Source organism: Cannabis sativa, chromosome 4 (assembly GCF_029168945.1).
Source record: "Cannabis sativa cultivar Pink pepper isolate KNU-18-1 chromosome 4, ASM2916894v1, whole genome shotgun sequence".
In the NCBI taxonomy this organism is placed as follows: Eukaryota; Viridiplantae; Streptophyta; class Magnoliopsida; order Rosales; family Cannabaceae; genus Cannabis; species Cannabis sativa.
The window spans coordinates 23652045-23668930 of NC_083604.1; the positions used below are offsets into that span (position 1 = coordinate 23652045).

The 16886-nt window shown below is 33.7% G+C and overlaps 1 protein-coding gene and 1 long non-coding RNA gene across 5 annotated transcripts; one reads left to right on the top strand and one right to left on the bottom strand.

Annotated features, from left to right (window-relative positions):
* The first annotated feature begins 3114 nt into the window (after positions 1-3114).
* LOC115714661 (uncharacterized) lies at positions 3115-12679 on the top strand. 4 transcript variants are annotated; one of them, XR_004011095.2, is made up of 10 exons: positions 3120-3429; positions 3516-3650; positions 3740-3856; positions 3959-4087; positions 5566-5742; positions 5971-6111; positions 6547-6732; positions 6849-6920; positions 11658-12119; positions 12234-12679. XR_004011095.2 is itself a non-coding variant. In XM_030643412.2 (9 exons), exons 1-9 carry the CDS (start codon positions 3304-3306, stop codon positions 10378-10380), a joined length of 1314 nt encoding a protein of 437 aa, XP_030499272.2. In that variant the 5' UTR covers positions 3115-3303; the 3' UTR covers positions 10381-11094. The 4 variants fall into 4 exon arrangements, 2 of the variants coding, with proteins under 2 accessions (XP_030499272.2, XP_030499273.2); XM_030643412.2 differs by lacking the exons at positions 11658-12119; positions 12234-12679 and adding an exon at positions 10150-11094 and having other exon boundaries at positions 3115-3429; XR_004011096.2 differs by lacking the exon at positions 12234-12679 and having other exon boundaries at positions 3118-3429; positions 6835-6920; positions 11658-11735.
* Positions 8144-9712, bottom strand: LOC133036715 (uncharacterized). Its single transcript, XR_009687292.1, has 2 exons — positions 9556-9712; positions 8144-8354 (listed from the first exon to the last, which is right to left on the bottom strand). It is a non-coding gene; the product is annotated as an uncharacterized LOC133036715 (long non-coding RNA).
* Positions 12680-16886: the final 4207 nt, after the last annotated feature.

Sequence of the window (16886 nt, forward strand, 5' to 3'; positions counted from 1 at the left end):
TATAAGTTATGTCAATATGGGAGGAAATTATCATTTATTAAAATTTTTGTCGACAATAAATATTGAATGTTTGCATATGCAATAAACTAACATGAGATAGTAAGGATCATGGTATTAGATTTGTCGAGAATCATCGACATACATTTTGATTTTTGGCCAAAATATTATGACGCAATCCAGGCAAATTTACTCACATAAAGTGAAGTAAGACCTGTAGGGTGTGCAAATAAATATTTCTAATGAGAAATTTGAATATATGTATTTGTACATAATGAATTGTTGTACAAAGTTTGCATAGACATGAGATTGATTGAAGTAAGGCTTAAATATTGAGAAAATATAATCATGATTTGATTATAGCCTGGAATATATTTTATGAGGATTTATAAGCGTCACATAAATGTTGCAACAAAAAGTTATTTATTTGGAGCTCCTAATATAGTGAGAATTTGAAATAAGCCTTATCTAAAAATTCTAAAAGAATTTAATACATGTCTTAAGTGATATAAATTCAAAGTCGCGCGCACTACATGACAAAGATCTTTGTATGAAATATAGACATGTAAGTAAATTATTATTTGAAAAATACCTATGGTTGTCTATGCAATATAAATACGTAAATTATACGTTGTGATAGACTCTTGAAGAGTTTTTGATTAATTGAAGAACAAACTTTTATTTCTTTTGTATTTCGAGAAATATTAATGTCTAAAGTTTGTTCATTAGTATTGAAGTCCTGAAGTACTTCATATGTATCAAGAATTATAGATATATGATCATTTGATATGGAAATTAAGATCATAAAACAAGATGGAATAAATATATGGTCTTGGAGTACCATCATTGTCACAAATGAAAATTTATAATACCATTAATGTGTTATGTTCATATCTACTTGAAATTTTAAATTTTCGTATGAACAAAGTTGTGTACACACATGAATGATACAATTAGTTGGATAAAGACTAATGTTCCACGAACCTCTCATCTATAATTTAGAAGTCCATACATACTCTGGAAGAGTTATAGAAAATATATGATCAAAGATTATATATGGTGATATTTTAAAAGTGATAACAATAATCTTATGAGATATATTATCACCAAAAGAATTATGGATCATATGTGCATGAGGGGGAGACATATTCATGTTGCACTCTTTTTCCCTTAGTTCAGGTTTTGTCCCAATGGGTTTTCCTGGCAAGGTTTTTAACGAGGCAACTTGCAAATAATTATGAATATGAAATATATATTGTACTGTTTTCCCTAGCTCAGATTTTGTCCCACTGGGTTTTTCTGGCAAGGTTTTTAACGAGGCAACTATAAATCATGTTAACATACTTGCATTTTATGAAGCAAGTAGAGAATGTGTGTGAGTGAGATCATTGGCATAGCATATTCGGGAAACATATGGATTGCACTCAATAAAGAAGTATCAACCCAAGCAATTCTCTATGGATAATACTGCTTGCATCGTTCAACTAAAAGGAGGTACATTGAAGGAGATAGAGTTAGAACACATTTCACGAAATTCTTCTTTATACGCTTCAAGAAAATGCATATTGGTGTTCAACATATTCAATCAAGTGTCAATCTTACAAACTTATTCACAAAGTTATTACCAACATCAACATTTGAGAAGACGGCAGACAAGATCGAAATTCGTCGATTAGAAGATCTCCACAAATGCCTAAATGAGGGGGAGGGAGTTAGTTTACACTATACTCTTTTTCCTTTGACCAAGTTTTCAGCAAGATTTTTAATAAGGCAACTATTATGGACATCCAAGGGGGAGTGTTATAAATATTAATAATTATGTGGATGTCCAAATCTTTTATTTATTACCATGAATTGTAATCAACATTCCTCTTTTCCTTAGTTTCCCTTTTTCTTAGTTTCTTAATATCTCACTCTTGTATTTGTATAAATAGGGGTTCACCCCATTGGAATAAACAACTCAGAAATTCTCATTCACTTTCTCTTTCTCTCTTCATCTTCTTCTTCTTCTTCTTTCTCATCTACTTTATATTATTTTATAACACTAACTATTTTAGATAATCTAATTATTTAGATTGCAAAATTCTGGATACAAGGAAAAGTTGTTATTACAAATTTATCACAATCATTTTACTACATGTCGTGTCCTGGATGTAACAAAGGAGCTCAAAAAAACTACAATGAAAGATTGCTTTATTTATGTGGATATGAATCAACAACTACACCACGGTACCTATCTAATTTAATAAATATAAATATCAAACATATATTTAAAATAGAATATTAACATATATATAAATTGTACTATATTTGCAGTGCAAGAATATATGCTCAAATAAATGACGATACTGGAAGTGTATCTGTAATTATGTTTGGTCATGAAGCAGAACAAGTTTTGGGTTGTTATGCAACAATAATAATAGAATATTCTGAAGAGGTATAGTTTCAATTTACACATATTTATTTCTTTATATACTAAAAAAAAATAATAAATAAAAACTAATACCAACTTTTATAATTTATTTCTCAGAAAAAGAATAAATATATTGAAAATGTTATAAACGAATTGACAACTAAGTATTAGATACTATAAATTTATGCTGACCAAGAGAAGATGAAGACTCAAAGATACAAAAATTTCAATGTATACTCAATTGAAGAAGCAAAAAAAGAAGTTGCTAATTCTTCATCTTAAATTATAAATAACATAAAACTAATATTTTATGAATTAGATATCTAATGTAATATTTTAAAATATTTAAACATCTTATGTAAAAAAAAATAGAACTTAAAATTTATGAATATGTAAAATAATATAATATGTAAATATATAATGAAACATAATGTGATTTGCTCGTAGTTGCCGCCTAGTATATATATATTTTTTTTATTTTTACGATAGGTTACGATTTAAGTTGCTCCGTTAATTGATATATGAGTTTGAGTTGCGATTTAAGTTATTCCATTAGTTGTTATATGAGTTGCTATATAAATTTTTATAAATATAATAAAAAAATTTATTTTAGAGTGTAAAAATAAAAAAATTAATAATTTAAGTGATATGGCCTCAAGTACCCCTCCCCATAACTTAGCTAGGTGGGCTTAAGTACCCCTCCCCATAACTGTTTTGGGTTGGTTGATGTTTTCTCCATTACTAGGAATGTATTTTGTAATAAGTTTTCTGTTTTAACGAATGAACGCCTTTCTTTTCAAAAAAAAAAAAAAAGTGGTCAGCCCACCGGAATTGAAGCAGACGGCGCCGTAGGATAAGTGAACACTCTGGGGAGTTTTTGCTACTTCGCAAAAATGGCGGTCTGTAATCTCGGGTGTCCATTCCTGTCGTCCTTCGCCCGAAAATCCACACCGTTCAGTAGGAAGCGGAGCAGTTGTAGAAGTACCATTTTATGTCTCGGTCTCAATCACTCGGCCAAGGTCAGCTCTTCTTCCTCTTCTCTGAGAATGAGAATCTAAATTCTGAGAAAGTTTTTGTGATATTTGAACTCCGTCTCGATAAGCAGTTTAGGAGGGATTACACGAGCGTAATGATAGTCCCGACGGGAGTCGGAGCATCCATTGGTGGATACGCCGGCGATGCTATACCCGTAGCTCGCACTCTCTCATCGGTTGTGGATTGCCTAATTTCTCATCCAAACGTAACGTAAATGGACTCATATCGTTTCATTCTTCCGTGCCTTTCTTAATTTGGGTTTCTCTCTTTTTACCTCTAAAGCTTTCCGTTCAGGTTCTAAACGCAGCAATGCTCTACTGGCCTATGCCTAACACATTGTATGTTGAAGGTTACGCTCTTGATCGCTTTGCAGAAGGCTTATGGGCACTTCAGCCTGTTCACCAGAATAGGGTCGGTCTTTTATTTATTTACTTTATTTTATTGTTGAATTAAACTTATTATTAATGTGGTGAATAGTGATAATTGAAAAAAAAATTTGCGTTGGCGGAGCAGGTGGGGCTGGTTCTTGATGCTGGAATAGAGGAAGATCTTAGGCTTCGCCATTTACAAGTGGCTGATGCTGCAAGGGCTTCTCTTGGCTTGAATGTTGTGGAATATGTTGTGACTGATACACCTTTAGAGGTATTTATATATTCATTTTATCTGTCAAAAAAGAATAAAAATATAAAAACAGAGCACGCGTTTATTAGAATTCTAGTTTCAAATGAATTCATGTTTTTGAGATGAATGTAAACTAATAATATATGAGCTGGTCTTATTGTCCAAATTAATTGACTGATTAAACTCTATAAGCTTTATTGGATAACTTGTAGATAACTGACACTGATTTTTAGTTCATCCATCATTATATGTATTTTGTTTATCCATCTATAGAATTGGATAGTGATAGATGTCAGCCTGTATTTTGTTTATTTATTTTTGATAAGAAACAAAATAGTTCTTATAAAAATGAATTGCAATTGGAGAAAACGGTTCTCAACAAATTACTACAGATTAGATGCCAAATCCCTAACGAACAAGTCACAAAACATATTTCAAACTATTTTTGGAAAGATTATCCATAAAGTTGCCCGATTCCCGGTTCTATGTATTCTTCGTTTCTCCTTTCTTGTCATATCATTCACAAATTGCTAAGTTAGCTGAACTCCAAAGCTTCTTATTCTTACATTACGATAAGGAGCACTGATGCCAACTAACTAATAACTTAGCTTTCGGTGGAGTGAATACTTTCCAGAATAGATGCTGGGGACTATCTGTACAAAAGAACCCACAAGCTAAAAGTGATGGAATTTCAATAGTGATTTTAAATGGAAGCAATTTTTTTTTTTAGTGTCCCAGTCTTACTGTCCTCCAAACCATCGCAAATCTGAACTGCTTTGAGTAGAGACAAGATTTGTAGCTTGCATTGTCTCCCTCTTTTCATTCAGATTTTGTAGTACTTGAAGGTTCATAGAGTGGGAATAACCTAAGAATAAATTAATTTAATGTAGCTAGAAATTGTTCACCCTTGAATGTTGAATGTCGTAAAAAGCAGAAATTACATCTTTAAAAGCTACTCCTAGGAAGAAATCTTCTTAAAAATCTCACTTGAGATGCTATTTGATAATTTATTTTTTCAGACAATTATATGATTTAAACTTCCACCACTTCTGGTGAATTGTGGGATTGGAAGACTGAAAGACCAATTTAAGTCTCAAGAGGCTTTATTTTTATGCTATTAAGCCAATCCTTTTTGAACATAATCGTTTTGGTCTACTAAAAACAGGAGTCATATCCAACTGGAGTGACAAATCTGTGACTAGACATTAAGAATGAAATTCCAATTCCTCCTTTTAGACTGCACTTCAAGAGTCATGGCCTACATGATTGATAACATGGTTTACTTGATTGATAACTAACATATGGGCTTTTGATCTGTAGAAGCTTTGACAGGACCTAGTGTGATATAGCGTAGCACAGAGAAATGGAGTAGTAGTGTCATCAATATGGACTATGGAATAGATCTGCTAGTGTGATATAGTGTAGCACAGAGAAATGAGGTTATTAATTTTTTTTTTCCTGCTACTACTGCAGTAGATTGAAGTGAACTAGTTTTACAGGTAGAAATGTGGGTTGATCCAAAGGGTGGGCAATCTACGGGGAGGATTAGGCACCCTGATTCACTATTGAGAGCTGTCCAAAATCTAGTTAATCGATCAAGAGTGAATGCCATAGCAGTTGTTGGACGCTTCCCGGATGAAGATATTGAAGAAACAGATGACTATCGACAAGGATTGGTATGCAATCTTTTTTATATAATCACAATTCAAAAGCATGTGAAGATTTTTATGCTGCACGGACCAAGCCTTGTGATTTCCTTTCATTAAGTACACACAAGGCCTTCTATTATGGTTACATGAGTTACTGGCAGATATCTTTTATTACGTAGGGGACTTATATTTTGTTTATTAAATGTTGTACCACAAAATTCATATCTAATACCGTCTTGCAATATCTCTCTGCAGGGAGTTGATATTTTAGCAGGAGTCGAGGCAGTTATTAGTCATTTAGTGGTGAGGGAATTCTGTATCCCTTGCGCGCATGCTCCTGCTTTATCACCTCCTTCCCTTTGTCCATCTCTTTGCCCAAAATCAGCTGCTGAGGAGGTTAGTAATCTCTTAAATTAACTTAGTCTCTTTGCCTATTAGAGTAGAACTTATTGCTTGTAGATGCATTAGTGTTTGCTGTGAGAATTGGAAAACAACTTGAATAGCATTAGCAGTATTTATGGTTCTTAGGGGTGTTTGTTATGGGGAGAAGTGTTGGGATGTGGGGCTTTTGAAGGGAACCTCTTATTTGGTGCCTTTTTTCACGTGGGAATGTGGTGGGTCCTACAAACTTTTAGTGGGTAATATAAATACATTTCTACACTTGAGTTTCATAATTCCTTTATCCACATCCTCATGCAAATCAAAACTTATAACAAACACATCCTTAATATTTGAACAAGTCTACATCCAACTTTTTCAAATGTTTTGCTTATTAACGCAAGTCATACTTGACATTCTTCTTCTTCTTCCTTTTTTTCCCCTCAATGGTAGTTGGGATACACATTCTTACCATGTGTACTTGCTGGGCTTATTAATGCACCACAATACTTAGAAATGAACTCTGCGTCATTAGAGAAGGGCTGTATTTTGGCAAGTGATGTTGATAGTGTCATCCTTCCAATAGATGCTTGTGGAGGAGATGGTGCTCTAGCTTTTGCTAGAAACAAAAGAACAAAGGTAAGTATCAAAAAATATTTTGTAATGTTTTTTGCTTCCTAATGGATTATTTTTGTTTTATCTAGCATAGCAATTTACCTGATATCATTTACAAATTATTAGAGTTTTTGTTGCAGCCACTTATAATTGCTGTGGAGGAGAATGTAACAGTTCTTGATGATACACCGGATAATCTTGGGATTGAAGCGGTATGCAATTCTGCACATTCTATTTATTTATTCAAGCAACCTATAGGGAAAGTCCATAATAGTTTTTCACTTGTTGTATAAACATTACATTTATTTAACCTTTTACTGTTGAAACACTCTTATCTCGAAACACAATTTGCTTGAAATTGTATATTGTAGATTTAATGAGACACTAAAAATAAATTACCTAATAATGTAACGTGGTTCAAGGAAAACTTGCTTATGTCCCAAGAGATTATCAGCAAGTTTTTCACTAAGAAACAATATCAAAATACACTTCTAGTAAACCTAGAGTTATTTTCTCTGATTTTCTTTCCAAAACCCATGTATCCAAGCTCTCCAGAGCTTATTACACTAGATTCGTTTTTTTGAAGGTGTGTACTTGGTAATTAGGATTGATAGGTGTTATTGGTATTCCTGGACAACTGATACGTGGCAGTCACGGAAGGACACCACCGGGTATTACTCACTGTTGACGTGTACCCTTCGCTTGTTAGGTTCGCGGAAGGAGTGTTCCTAGAGAAACCGGGGATCCTCTATGTTAATAAGGACGTGGAAGGCTGTAAAGTCCCTTCACAAAGGAACTGCAAAAAAAATTTGATTTTCTTAATAGCAAGCTGGCTATGGAGGATATTTTCAGACCAACTTAAGGGAGTGTAGGAAAATCAGTATATATATATATATTAGGAATAAATCTTAAGTTGTAATATAGTAGGAATGGGATCATTTTACTCTTTATTCTTGGGTTTGTTTCCTTTTTTTTAGACTCTTATCTTTATATACACGATCAGTATACAGAAATCATAATTAGAAAATACACCTTTCCTATTTTTGACTGCTGATGTGGCAGCATAGGTCAAAGAAGCGAGTCAACAGTAGTGGATTGGGTATAAATAGTGGTTCGAGCACACCATACTAATCCTAGGGTCTAACGGTGGTTCGCTTGCATGGAATGCCCCGTTCTATCGTTTCTAACCGTGACGAGGTCTCCTTGAGCAAATTTTGGTCTGAACTTTTCCGTTTGCAGCTGAATCATAGCTCTTCGTAGCATCCCCAAAGCAATGCCCGGACGGAGATGGTTAATAGGAGCATTGATGTAACGCCCTGATACTTAGGCGTGCTACAGTGATTTTCTATTTGATGTGCCTCTTTTGCTAATCAAAGGGTTTTTCTCGAAAATCGTGTTAGGTTAAAACTTTTAATTTAATTTAAGAAACTTGATAAACATATATTAATTTATCTATATAAACTAGGATTCTGTATTTAAACTTTTACAAGTAATAGCAAAATATTTTTACAACTTGTCGCACAACGACTACAAAATATAGCCCAAGATGTCCTGAGATCGAACACTCCAGGTCACGCCGTCTTGACATGTACAATCATCGCCCTAGCTCGGAACTCACTCCAATTCAGCTTCCGCCTTTCCTTTACCTACACATGAAAGTAGAATTTGTGAGCCAAGAGCCTCAGTAAGAAAAGCATACAACAATTAATATATTGGCGACTTGCATCTAGGCGCCCATACACCTATCTGCAATGCTTATCAGATGATTAAGAATGATCTTAACAATTAGTACTATTGACCATGATATCACCCACTACCATTACTATGATCGCATTGCGGGACCGACACTATGTTCGTACCGCTATGATAGTATCAATAGTACTTAAAAGTACAATTGGCTATGATATCACTCTTAACCAGTACTATGCCCGTACTGTCGAACCTTCACAATGGTTGTGCCGCTATGATAGCACCAATCAATACTTTCTTGGGTGAATATCACTCTTAACCAGTACGGTGCCTGTACTGCCGAACTGACACAATGATTGTACCGCTATGATATCACTCAAAACATATACAATCACAAACACAACATACATATATAATGTGTTCTATGCTAGTCTTACCTCATTTTCAAATTCAAGTGTGCCTGTCGACTTGAATGGAAAGTTACGCGCTGAATGGAGGCCCTATGTCACAACATAAAATTGATAAGTGTTTACTCTACAACACTTCTCTAATGCTCGAAAAGAACTTAGGATTTTTCTACTGAACTGTGTGGTGAAGACACCCTAAAATAAAATACATAATTTGGCTCTAGTTTATTTACACTATAGTAGAGCTCGTCATAAGCTTTTAAACGGTATATAGAACGTCTAAAACGGACACCCGAGTGAAAAGTTGTGGCCAAAATACGAAAATTGGCCTTCTCCGATACAGTCTAACTGGAATTTCGGTTGGAACAGCCCTGAACTAATTAGAATTCCGGTTGTCTGGGCAGATTCAACACGAAAATTCTCAAACTTTAAACCTCCAAAACCTACTCAAATCTTCCCCAATCACCACCAAACTTTCCAGAGCATCAACATATAGCATATTAAACATATTTTACAGCTTAAACACAACAATTACACCAAGAATTAAAAAGTGCCATTGTTGAGCAAGCTTTGAGTTCTTGAACTCAAACTTTCTCAACCACACAATTAAACAATAACAACTCAAATTCTAAAACATCAAACCTAACCTACAGACTACAACTCCAATCGAAATCTTAGCATAATAATGGCTAACTCAACATTTCATGTATAACTTTAAAACTTGGAAAAACATATTCGTTTTAGGGCTCACCTTAGCTTTTCCCCTTCCAAGACTTTCAATTGCCCTTGAAGTTTTCAGCAAGATTCAACAAGGAAAATTGAGGTTAAATTTCTGATTTTGGGGCAGCAAGAAAAAGGAGAGAGAGAAAGAGAACCAAAGCCAAGTAATTGTGTTTTCTTCCTCTTTTATTAATTAATTCTTTTAGATAAACCTAGTTTATCTCCAAATATATAAATGGCCAGCTGTCCCCTTTACCCTTCAGCCACCTAACAAAACCTAACATTCCAATTTTACCCTTTAACCAAAGCCTACCACACAAAATGGCCTAGGGGTAAAATGGTCCAAGGCCATAACCCCGCCGAAACTCAACATTCAAACTTAATATACTATAATTCTCTATAACAAAAGGTTCTATGTTTACCCATGTGACAAAAATAACCCTCCATTGTGTTTTCCATCGCTACCGAGCTAGAATCACAAGAATAACATATTTTGCATTTTAACATACATTCACATATAATTATTAGTAATAATAAAATTAGTATTTATAACCCCACTAATCCATATCTAAAACATGCGGTCATTACAATTGACATCTATCTTCGCTGCTTTGTGTGTGACAAGCCGAAGCAATGGGCTGCTTGGATTCCTGGGCAGAATATTGGTATAACACTACTTTTCATTCTTCCCTTCAGACCACTCCATTCAACGCTGTGTAACATCAAGATCCCCCACCCTTGCTGTGTTTTGAGGTTAGTTCTAGACCGCTGTCCAATGTTGACCAGCAACTCCAAGAGTGCGATTCGATCTTGGCCACCCTCAAGTACCACCTTTTGCGGGCACAGCAAAGGGTGAAGTATGCGGTTGATCTTAAACGAAAGATGTTCTGTTTGAGTTTGGGGACATGGTGTATGTCAAACTTAAGCCTTATCGTCATTGATCTCTTGCCCAGCACAAGAATGAGTTCTCTCCCTGGTATTTTGGTCCTTATTCCGTGGAATCTCACGTTGGAGCTGTTGCTTACAAGCTGTCATTGCCTGTAAGTGTTCCCATGCATCCCGTCTTCCATGCTTCTTTGTTGAAGTGCGCTGTGGGCACTACCACTCCGACCCAACCTTCTCCCATTATCCTTCAGGTAGATTTAGAGTTGAAAGTTTAACCTGAACCAGTGGAAGATCTCCCTTACAATGCAAGGGCCTGCTGGAAGTCCTCATCAACTGGCAACACCTTCCATCATTTGAGAATTCTTGAGAGAACTTCGAGCTTCTTAATGCCTTTGATAAAATGTACCTATGTGAGGAGAAACAAGTTTTGTGTGGCACGGTGTGCTGTTTGGGTTAGAATAAATATTGGGAAAATAGGAGTTGTTGGATTATTGGGAAATTGGTATGATTTAGGGGGAAACCAGGTTCTCTAAGACCTCGAGGGTGTTCTTTATCAATTGTAATGTCTCTCTATTGAAATAACACAATCACTCTTGCTGGAGATTACTTGAACTCCAGTAGAGAATTTTCTTATCTTTTATTAAGAATCCTATTACTGTCCACCCATTATAATTTTTCTAATTGACATCTGCATCTTCACTGTTTTCATTGCTTGTTGTACGCACTTATAATTTACTCCATATAATGACACAGAGGAAAGGAAGATTAAGTAATATGCTTCATCATTCCTTTCTGAAATTTTGACACGAATATAAAATTTATTAAGGAGCTCTATATGGAACTGAACAAAATATCTGAAAGGAAGCCAATAAAAATATTTGTAAGGACATGGATAAATTAACCTAAGCTAATTTAGAGCTCCATAACTCCAAACATTATCTGTTCCACATAGCTAATTACTAGAGCATTGCAATACTGCTAGATTATAACCAAAAGAGCAGACCCAATAGTTATAGTTCTTTCATTCATAGAATCTTGAAACAACTATTCTTGAAATTAATGTGCTAAACTAAACATATTATCATTATTTTTTTAATAAAAGAAGATACTCGTTCTGAGTGTGTTCATTTCCTTGAGAAGTAGGCCCAGTCAAAATTGCATCAGAAGATTCTGAACATACCCACAGTACAGTAGACAATTGGTTAGGAAAACTGAATCCGAGTTATTGATTTTTTTTTTTTCATGCAGGTAAAAGTAGCAAACTATTGGGAAGCCATTGGTGTTGTAGCAGCTCACAAGGCTGGAGTAAATCCCCATTCTCTTCGAAGAGACGGGATCAAAAATCTTCAGGGCAGTTCTCTTAAACCTGCTAATGGTTATGCAGTTTCAACTGCCAAAGTGGTTCTTTGATTCATGGAAAAAGCCCAGTGCTATTTTATATTAGTACATTAATTAAAATTGTAGGGCCATTTTTGCGATAAAATATTCAGTATGGTTGTTCATGATTCCTTGAAAGAAAAGAAAGTGTATATATTCACATGCCCTCCTACTAAATTGGTGGATTTTACCAACTGCTATGCCATTAAATTGGGGGTTAAACATGCTGAGTTTTGCAGCCACTTTTAATTGGCTGATCAGAGGAATCTGAGTTGGCATTGCCATGATGAAATATTATATATTATTACAGCTTCAAAATAAATTAAAATTCAGGTAAGTTTATTATTATCATTATTATTTCACTTTTTTATAAGTAAAAGATGATGGAACATAAACCAACAAGTCATATCTTGTTTTTCAGTGACTAATATTCATCTTTTTCATCAGATTGAAAAGGTCAGCTTCTTTTGAAGAGGATACAACTTGGATAATTGAATAGGATTCTTCTTAGTATAAAGTTTTTGCATGTGCGAGTGATGTAACAGTTACTTTAAGAATGCTTGCTTGCTTATTCGTTCCTGTCCTTAAAATTATCTCTACTTGAAGGAGCAAGTATGAGGAAAAGAAAATCTTAACTACTGTGATTCTTATTTCTTCTTCTTTAAAATAACAACTCTTAGGTGGCGTTTGGTTAGCGGTAATGAAATAGAATAGAAAAGAAAGGAAACAATTTCCATTCTATTCCTTTGTTTGGTTGTATATTAAAGTGTTAGAATGTCATTTTAATAGAATGGTCTTTCTACCATTTTGGTATAATGACAATTCCATTTTGAAATAGAAGGAAAGACTATTCCAATGCATGATGAGAAAAAATTTAATAATTTTTTTATCAATTTTTTTTATGCATTTTAAGTTTTATTTCATTCTTATTCTCATTCTCATTTTTATGTTTTCATTCTTTCCAACCAAATGCTATCATAGTATTGAGGAATTACTTAGAATGATCTTTTTTATGGATGGACCTACCTGTTAAACAATAATTTTTATTTATTTATTTATTTTGAAAGGGGCTGTCAAATAGCATTTAAGAATTATTATTATTATTTATTATTATTAATGTTATTGTTATTGTTATTATTATTTTGTTTTGATGGAATAGTCAGCAGTTGTTTTCTTTTTGATAAATTTCACACCAAATTAACATTTAATCATGTACTTGCGCAAACCTCAAAAGGAAGCTATTTGTGATAATTTGATCAGGGCGTGCGTCTGCATCCTTAATACAAAAATATTCACTTCAAAGTTTGTATTAATCTATTACAGGTCTATATAAAGCTTATCTGATATTTTATATTTTAACAGAGAAATTTGAAAATATGTGTACATTAAAAGGTAATTAATTTTTTAAAACTTATGTGTATATATACTTCTCAAATAGATCAATATTTGTTATTTTTTCTAAAATGCTCTCTCTATTTACATCCCTCCGCTCTCTCTTCCCTCTCTTTTTCTCACTGAAACAAATGCTCCCCTCTCATTTTTTTCATCCCGAGCTCTCCTCCACTATACACGAAGGAACACTACATTCCCTTCTCTTAACTTATTCTCTTCACTTCTCTTCACTACACTATAAGTTATATTACATTATATCACTCAATTTTGGACAGAGCATCATACACGAATTCAATGGGTAATAATTTTTCTTTGTTTAATCTTGTGGTGGTTGTTATATTTAGTTTAAAATGTTATTTTGATGCTTGATCTGTTGTTGAATTTTATTGTTTTGTGTGTTAAAATAGTTGTTGTCTATGAATATTGTATTTTTTTTTCTGCATTTTTTCTCGTCTAGTTCGATAGGGCTTGATGATAGTTCGGTATAGTGCTGGGTTCCAAGGATAGGGATGATGGCCCGATTGACCCAATAGTCGGGCTGATGGTAGTCTGATATAGTGTTGGATTCTAAGTTAGAGACGATGGCATGATATGACCCGATAGACGATTGTTTTTCGATGTCATATGGATCCGATTATCTGGTTTGATTGTTTCGATGTTGTATCCGATGTTAGCCTGATTATCAGCTAGGACTTTAGGTCATGGGTGATGTGCTCGATGGGGCTCGATGCTTGACAAATTTAAGTCATTTAAGGATTTTGTATCACTCTTCTACTAGATTTTTGTTTTAAATTTTTAGTAGTATTTTTTAATGTTTGTGACAGGTTCAACTGTTTTTGCGCTCGTTATGTATAATGGTATTTGAGAGCTTGAGAGTAGAGATTGGGTTTATGATCGAGCCAGAAATTTGACATTTGAGATTGATATGAACGTAAGCTACTCATGTTTGATTGATCTTTTATACGAAGAACTCACTATTGACAAAGTACAATATTACTTGAAATTAGAAGTGAATTACAAGTACATGAACGACTTAATGTATCGCCCTAAAATTAGAAATGATAAGCGTGTAAGGTTATTTTTGTCTATGCTTGTGAAGAAGGCAGATGAATCTACTCCCTTGTTTGTGAATTTGGTAAAGAGAAATGTTTGTATCGATCGTAATTTCACACCAAGTACATAAAAAAGAATGCCCCGTAGAGAAAATTGTCAACCACCTGGTACTAGTAGTAGTTGTCCAGACGAAACTAGTAATGATAGAGGAACCACTGAAGATAGAGGTCCTAGTGATGCTAGAAGAACCAGTGAAGCTAGAGGGACCATTGACGGTATAGGTCCTAGTGATGCTAGAGGGACCAATGATACTGGATTTAGCAATTCATTTTCTTCTTCAACAAGTTACGGTAAATTCAAGGAGAAAATATTTACAAGAGAAGACATCGAGGATCATAGTCATTATATATTTATGGGTGGCACACCAGGCGAAGAGTTACATCTAGGAAAGTTTTTTAGAGACAAAGAGCATTTAAAGATGGTTGTTGGCTTGTATGCAGTGAAGAAAGGGTTCGACTACTTCATTAGGAAGTCTGATATTGCTGTTTGGTACGTTACATGTAAGGACACAGATTGTGGGTGGAGATTAAGAGCGAATAAGAATGTACTTTCTAACATGTTTGAGGTGACTACATTTCAAAATGTACATACATGTTCCCTTGATATTTGAGGAAAAGATAACCGTCAAGCATCACCTTTGATAGTTGCCTACCTAATTAAAGATAAATTCGCAACTGACGACTCAAATCATTTGGCCTTTGATGTAAGGAAAGATATGTACACTTGAAGATTCATACTCGAAATTACCTGGTTACTTGCACATGTTAAAGTTGAAAAATTTAGGTACCATCACAAATTTTATGGTAGAGGATGGTCGCTTCAACTAGGGTTTCTTCTCTCTGGGTCATTGTAGACATGGGTTTAGGTTTTGCTGGCTGTTATATATGTTGATGGGTTTTTCTTGAAGACTAGGTATATCTTTTCAAAAAAAAAATCAAACTAATTTAAAATATCTATGTTTATTTAAATTATTTTATCTAATTAAATTAAATATCTAATAAGATAAATGATTTAAAAATAACCAAATAGATATTTTCAGTATCATTTTCTGATCTTATAATTTAATAAAATTAAAATAACAAAATAAACTAATTTTAAAATAAATATGGCTAGGCAATTATTATTTTAAGAATAAAATAATAAACAAATCATAATTTTCCAAATCATATGTGAAAATATCTGAAATTAAGCATTTTCCAAATATCTACAAAAATATCTAGGTTATTTAAACATTTTAAATACTATTTATAAATTTCTGATAAGTGAAATGATATAAAATATAATTTTTTTAACTTATAATTTATAAACAAAATTAATATTTCACAAAATAACCTACTTTTGAATTTTAAAATATTATGGTTAGAATGTCTATAAAAATATCTTGGTGTTATACCCGAAATTCGGCTGGCACTTCAAAGGAGGACACATGTCAACCTGGAAGAATACGAATCAACGAATATAATAATTATTATATTGGAAGATATTGAAATAGAATAACTCATTAAATGCGGAACTGATAGTGTAATCTATAACTCGTTGACAGTAAAGTCTTAAGCGAGACACGGATGTACCAACAATTAATTCACATATTTGCGAGAAACCATTTCGTATATGGAGACACGATCATTAGGAGCGTATGAAGAGATATAAACGAGACATGTTGACTGTTAAAACACGTAGCGTATAATGTACATTATACAAACTAAGGATAACAGCTGAATGAACTTGAACAACGAATAACGAGGCATCCATCTCACTATAGGGAGGCATACTCATGGTACCGTCACTAATCAACTTCAAACATCTTTCAATGAGATTCATTGCTCCGTCGAGTCAGCTCTCTCAGATAGAAGCTGACATTCAAAATGATGTTGACTGCTGAAGTTCACCTTGTCACCAAGAACTGCGATTGTCAGATGGAGCGTTATGTCCTCAATAGTAGAAACAACGGTATTTACATTATCAACCTTGGAAAGACATGGGAAAAGCTTCAGCTCGCTATCGCGGCTATTGTAGCTATCCCAGCAAGATAACTCTACGAGATACACTTTGGAGCGTGTTTAAATCCACGTCAACATTGACCCGGTAAAAGGAGATAAATCACAGTTGTGTATTTTCGAATAATAAGTGCAATTAATTTACGTGGGATGTAATCAAATCTCTCAATTTCAGGGGGATAATTGTTGTGAAAAATTAATCTGATTGTAATTATTAACTGCCCTTCTATGTAACTATAAATAGGAGCAGGGTACACTGAAAAAGGGACGGAAAATCCTTTAGAAAAAAAGCCCAAGTTTTGTATCAGAAATCTAATAAGATAGACTCGTGGACTATGCAAAATTTTAATTGCAAAACTACGTCAAAAAGCTTGGTGTTATTTCTTTTCCTTTTACTATTATTATTTCTGTGCAAATCCATCACGAAATAGGCTTTAATTTAATTAGCGAAAATCTGCATTAACACTAGGTTAATTTCAAATTTATTAATTATTTAATTTATCATATAATATAATTTTAATATTGTTAACGTAGATTTTTCTTTAACCAAATTTCAGCGTAATAGTGACAATCTCACACAGAAAAAATAAAAGCTATA

Bases quoted from the DNA above. Each gene is read 5' to 3' on its own strand.
- LOC115714661 (XM_030643412.2), top strand. From the start codon at position 3,304: ATGGCGGTCTGTAATCTCGGGTGTCCATTCCTGTCGTCCTTCGCCCGA. The intron at 3,430-3,515 runs GTCAGCTCTTCT...CTCGATAAGCAG, and splicing joins GTCTCAATCACTCGGCCAAG to TTTAGGAGGGATTACACGAG. The intron at 4,088-5,565 runs GTATTTATATAT...CTAGTTTTACAG, and splicing joins TGACTGATACACCTTTAGAG to GTAGAAATGTGGGTTGATCC.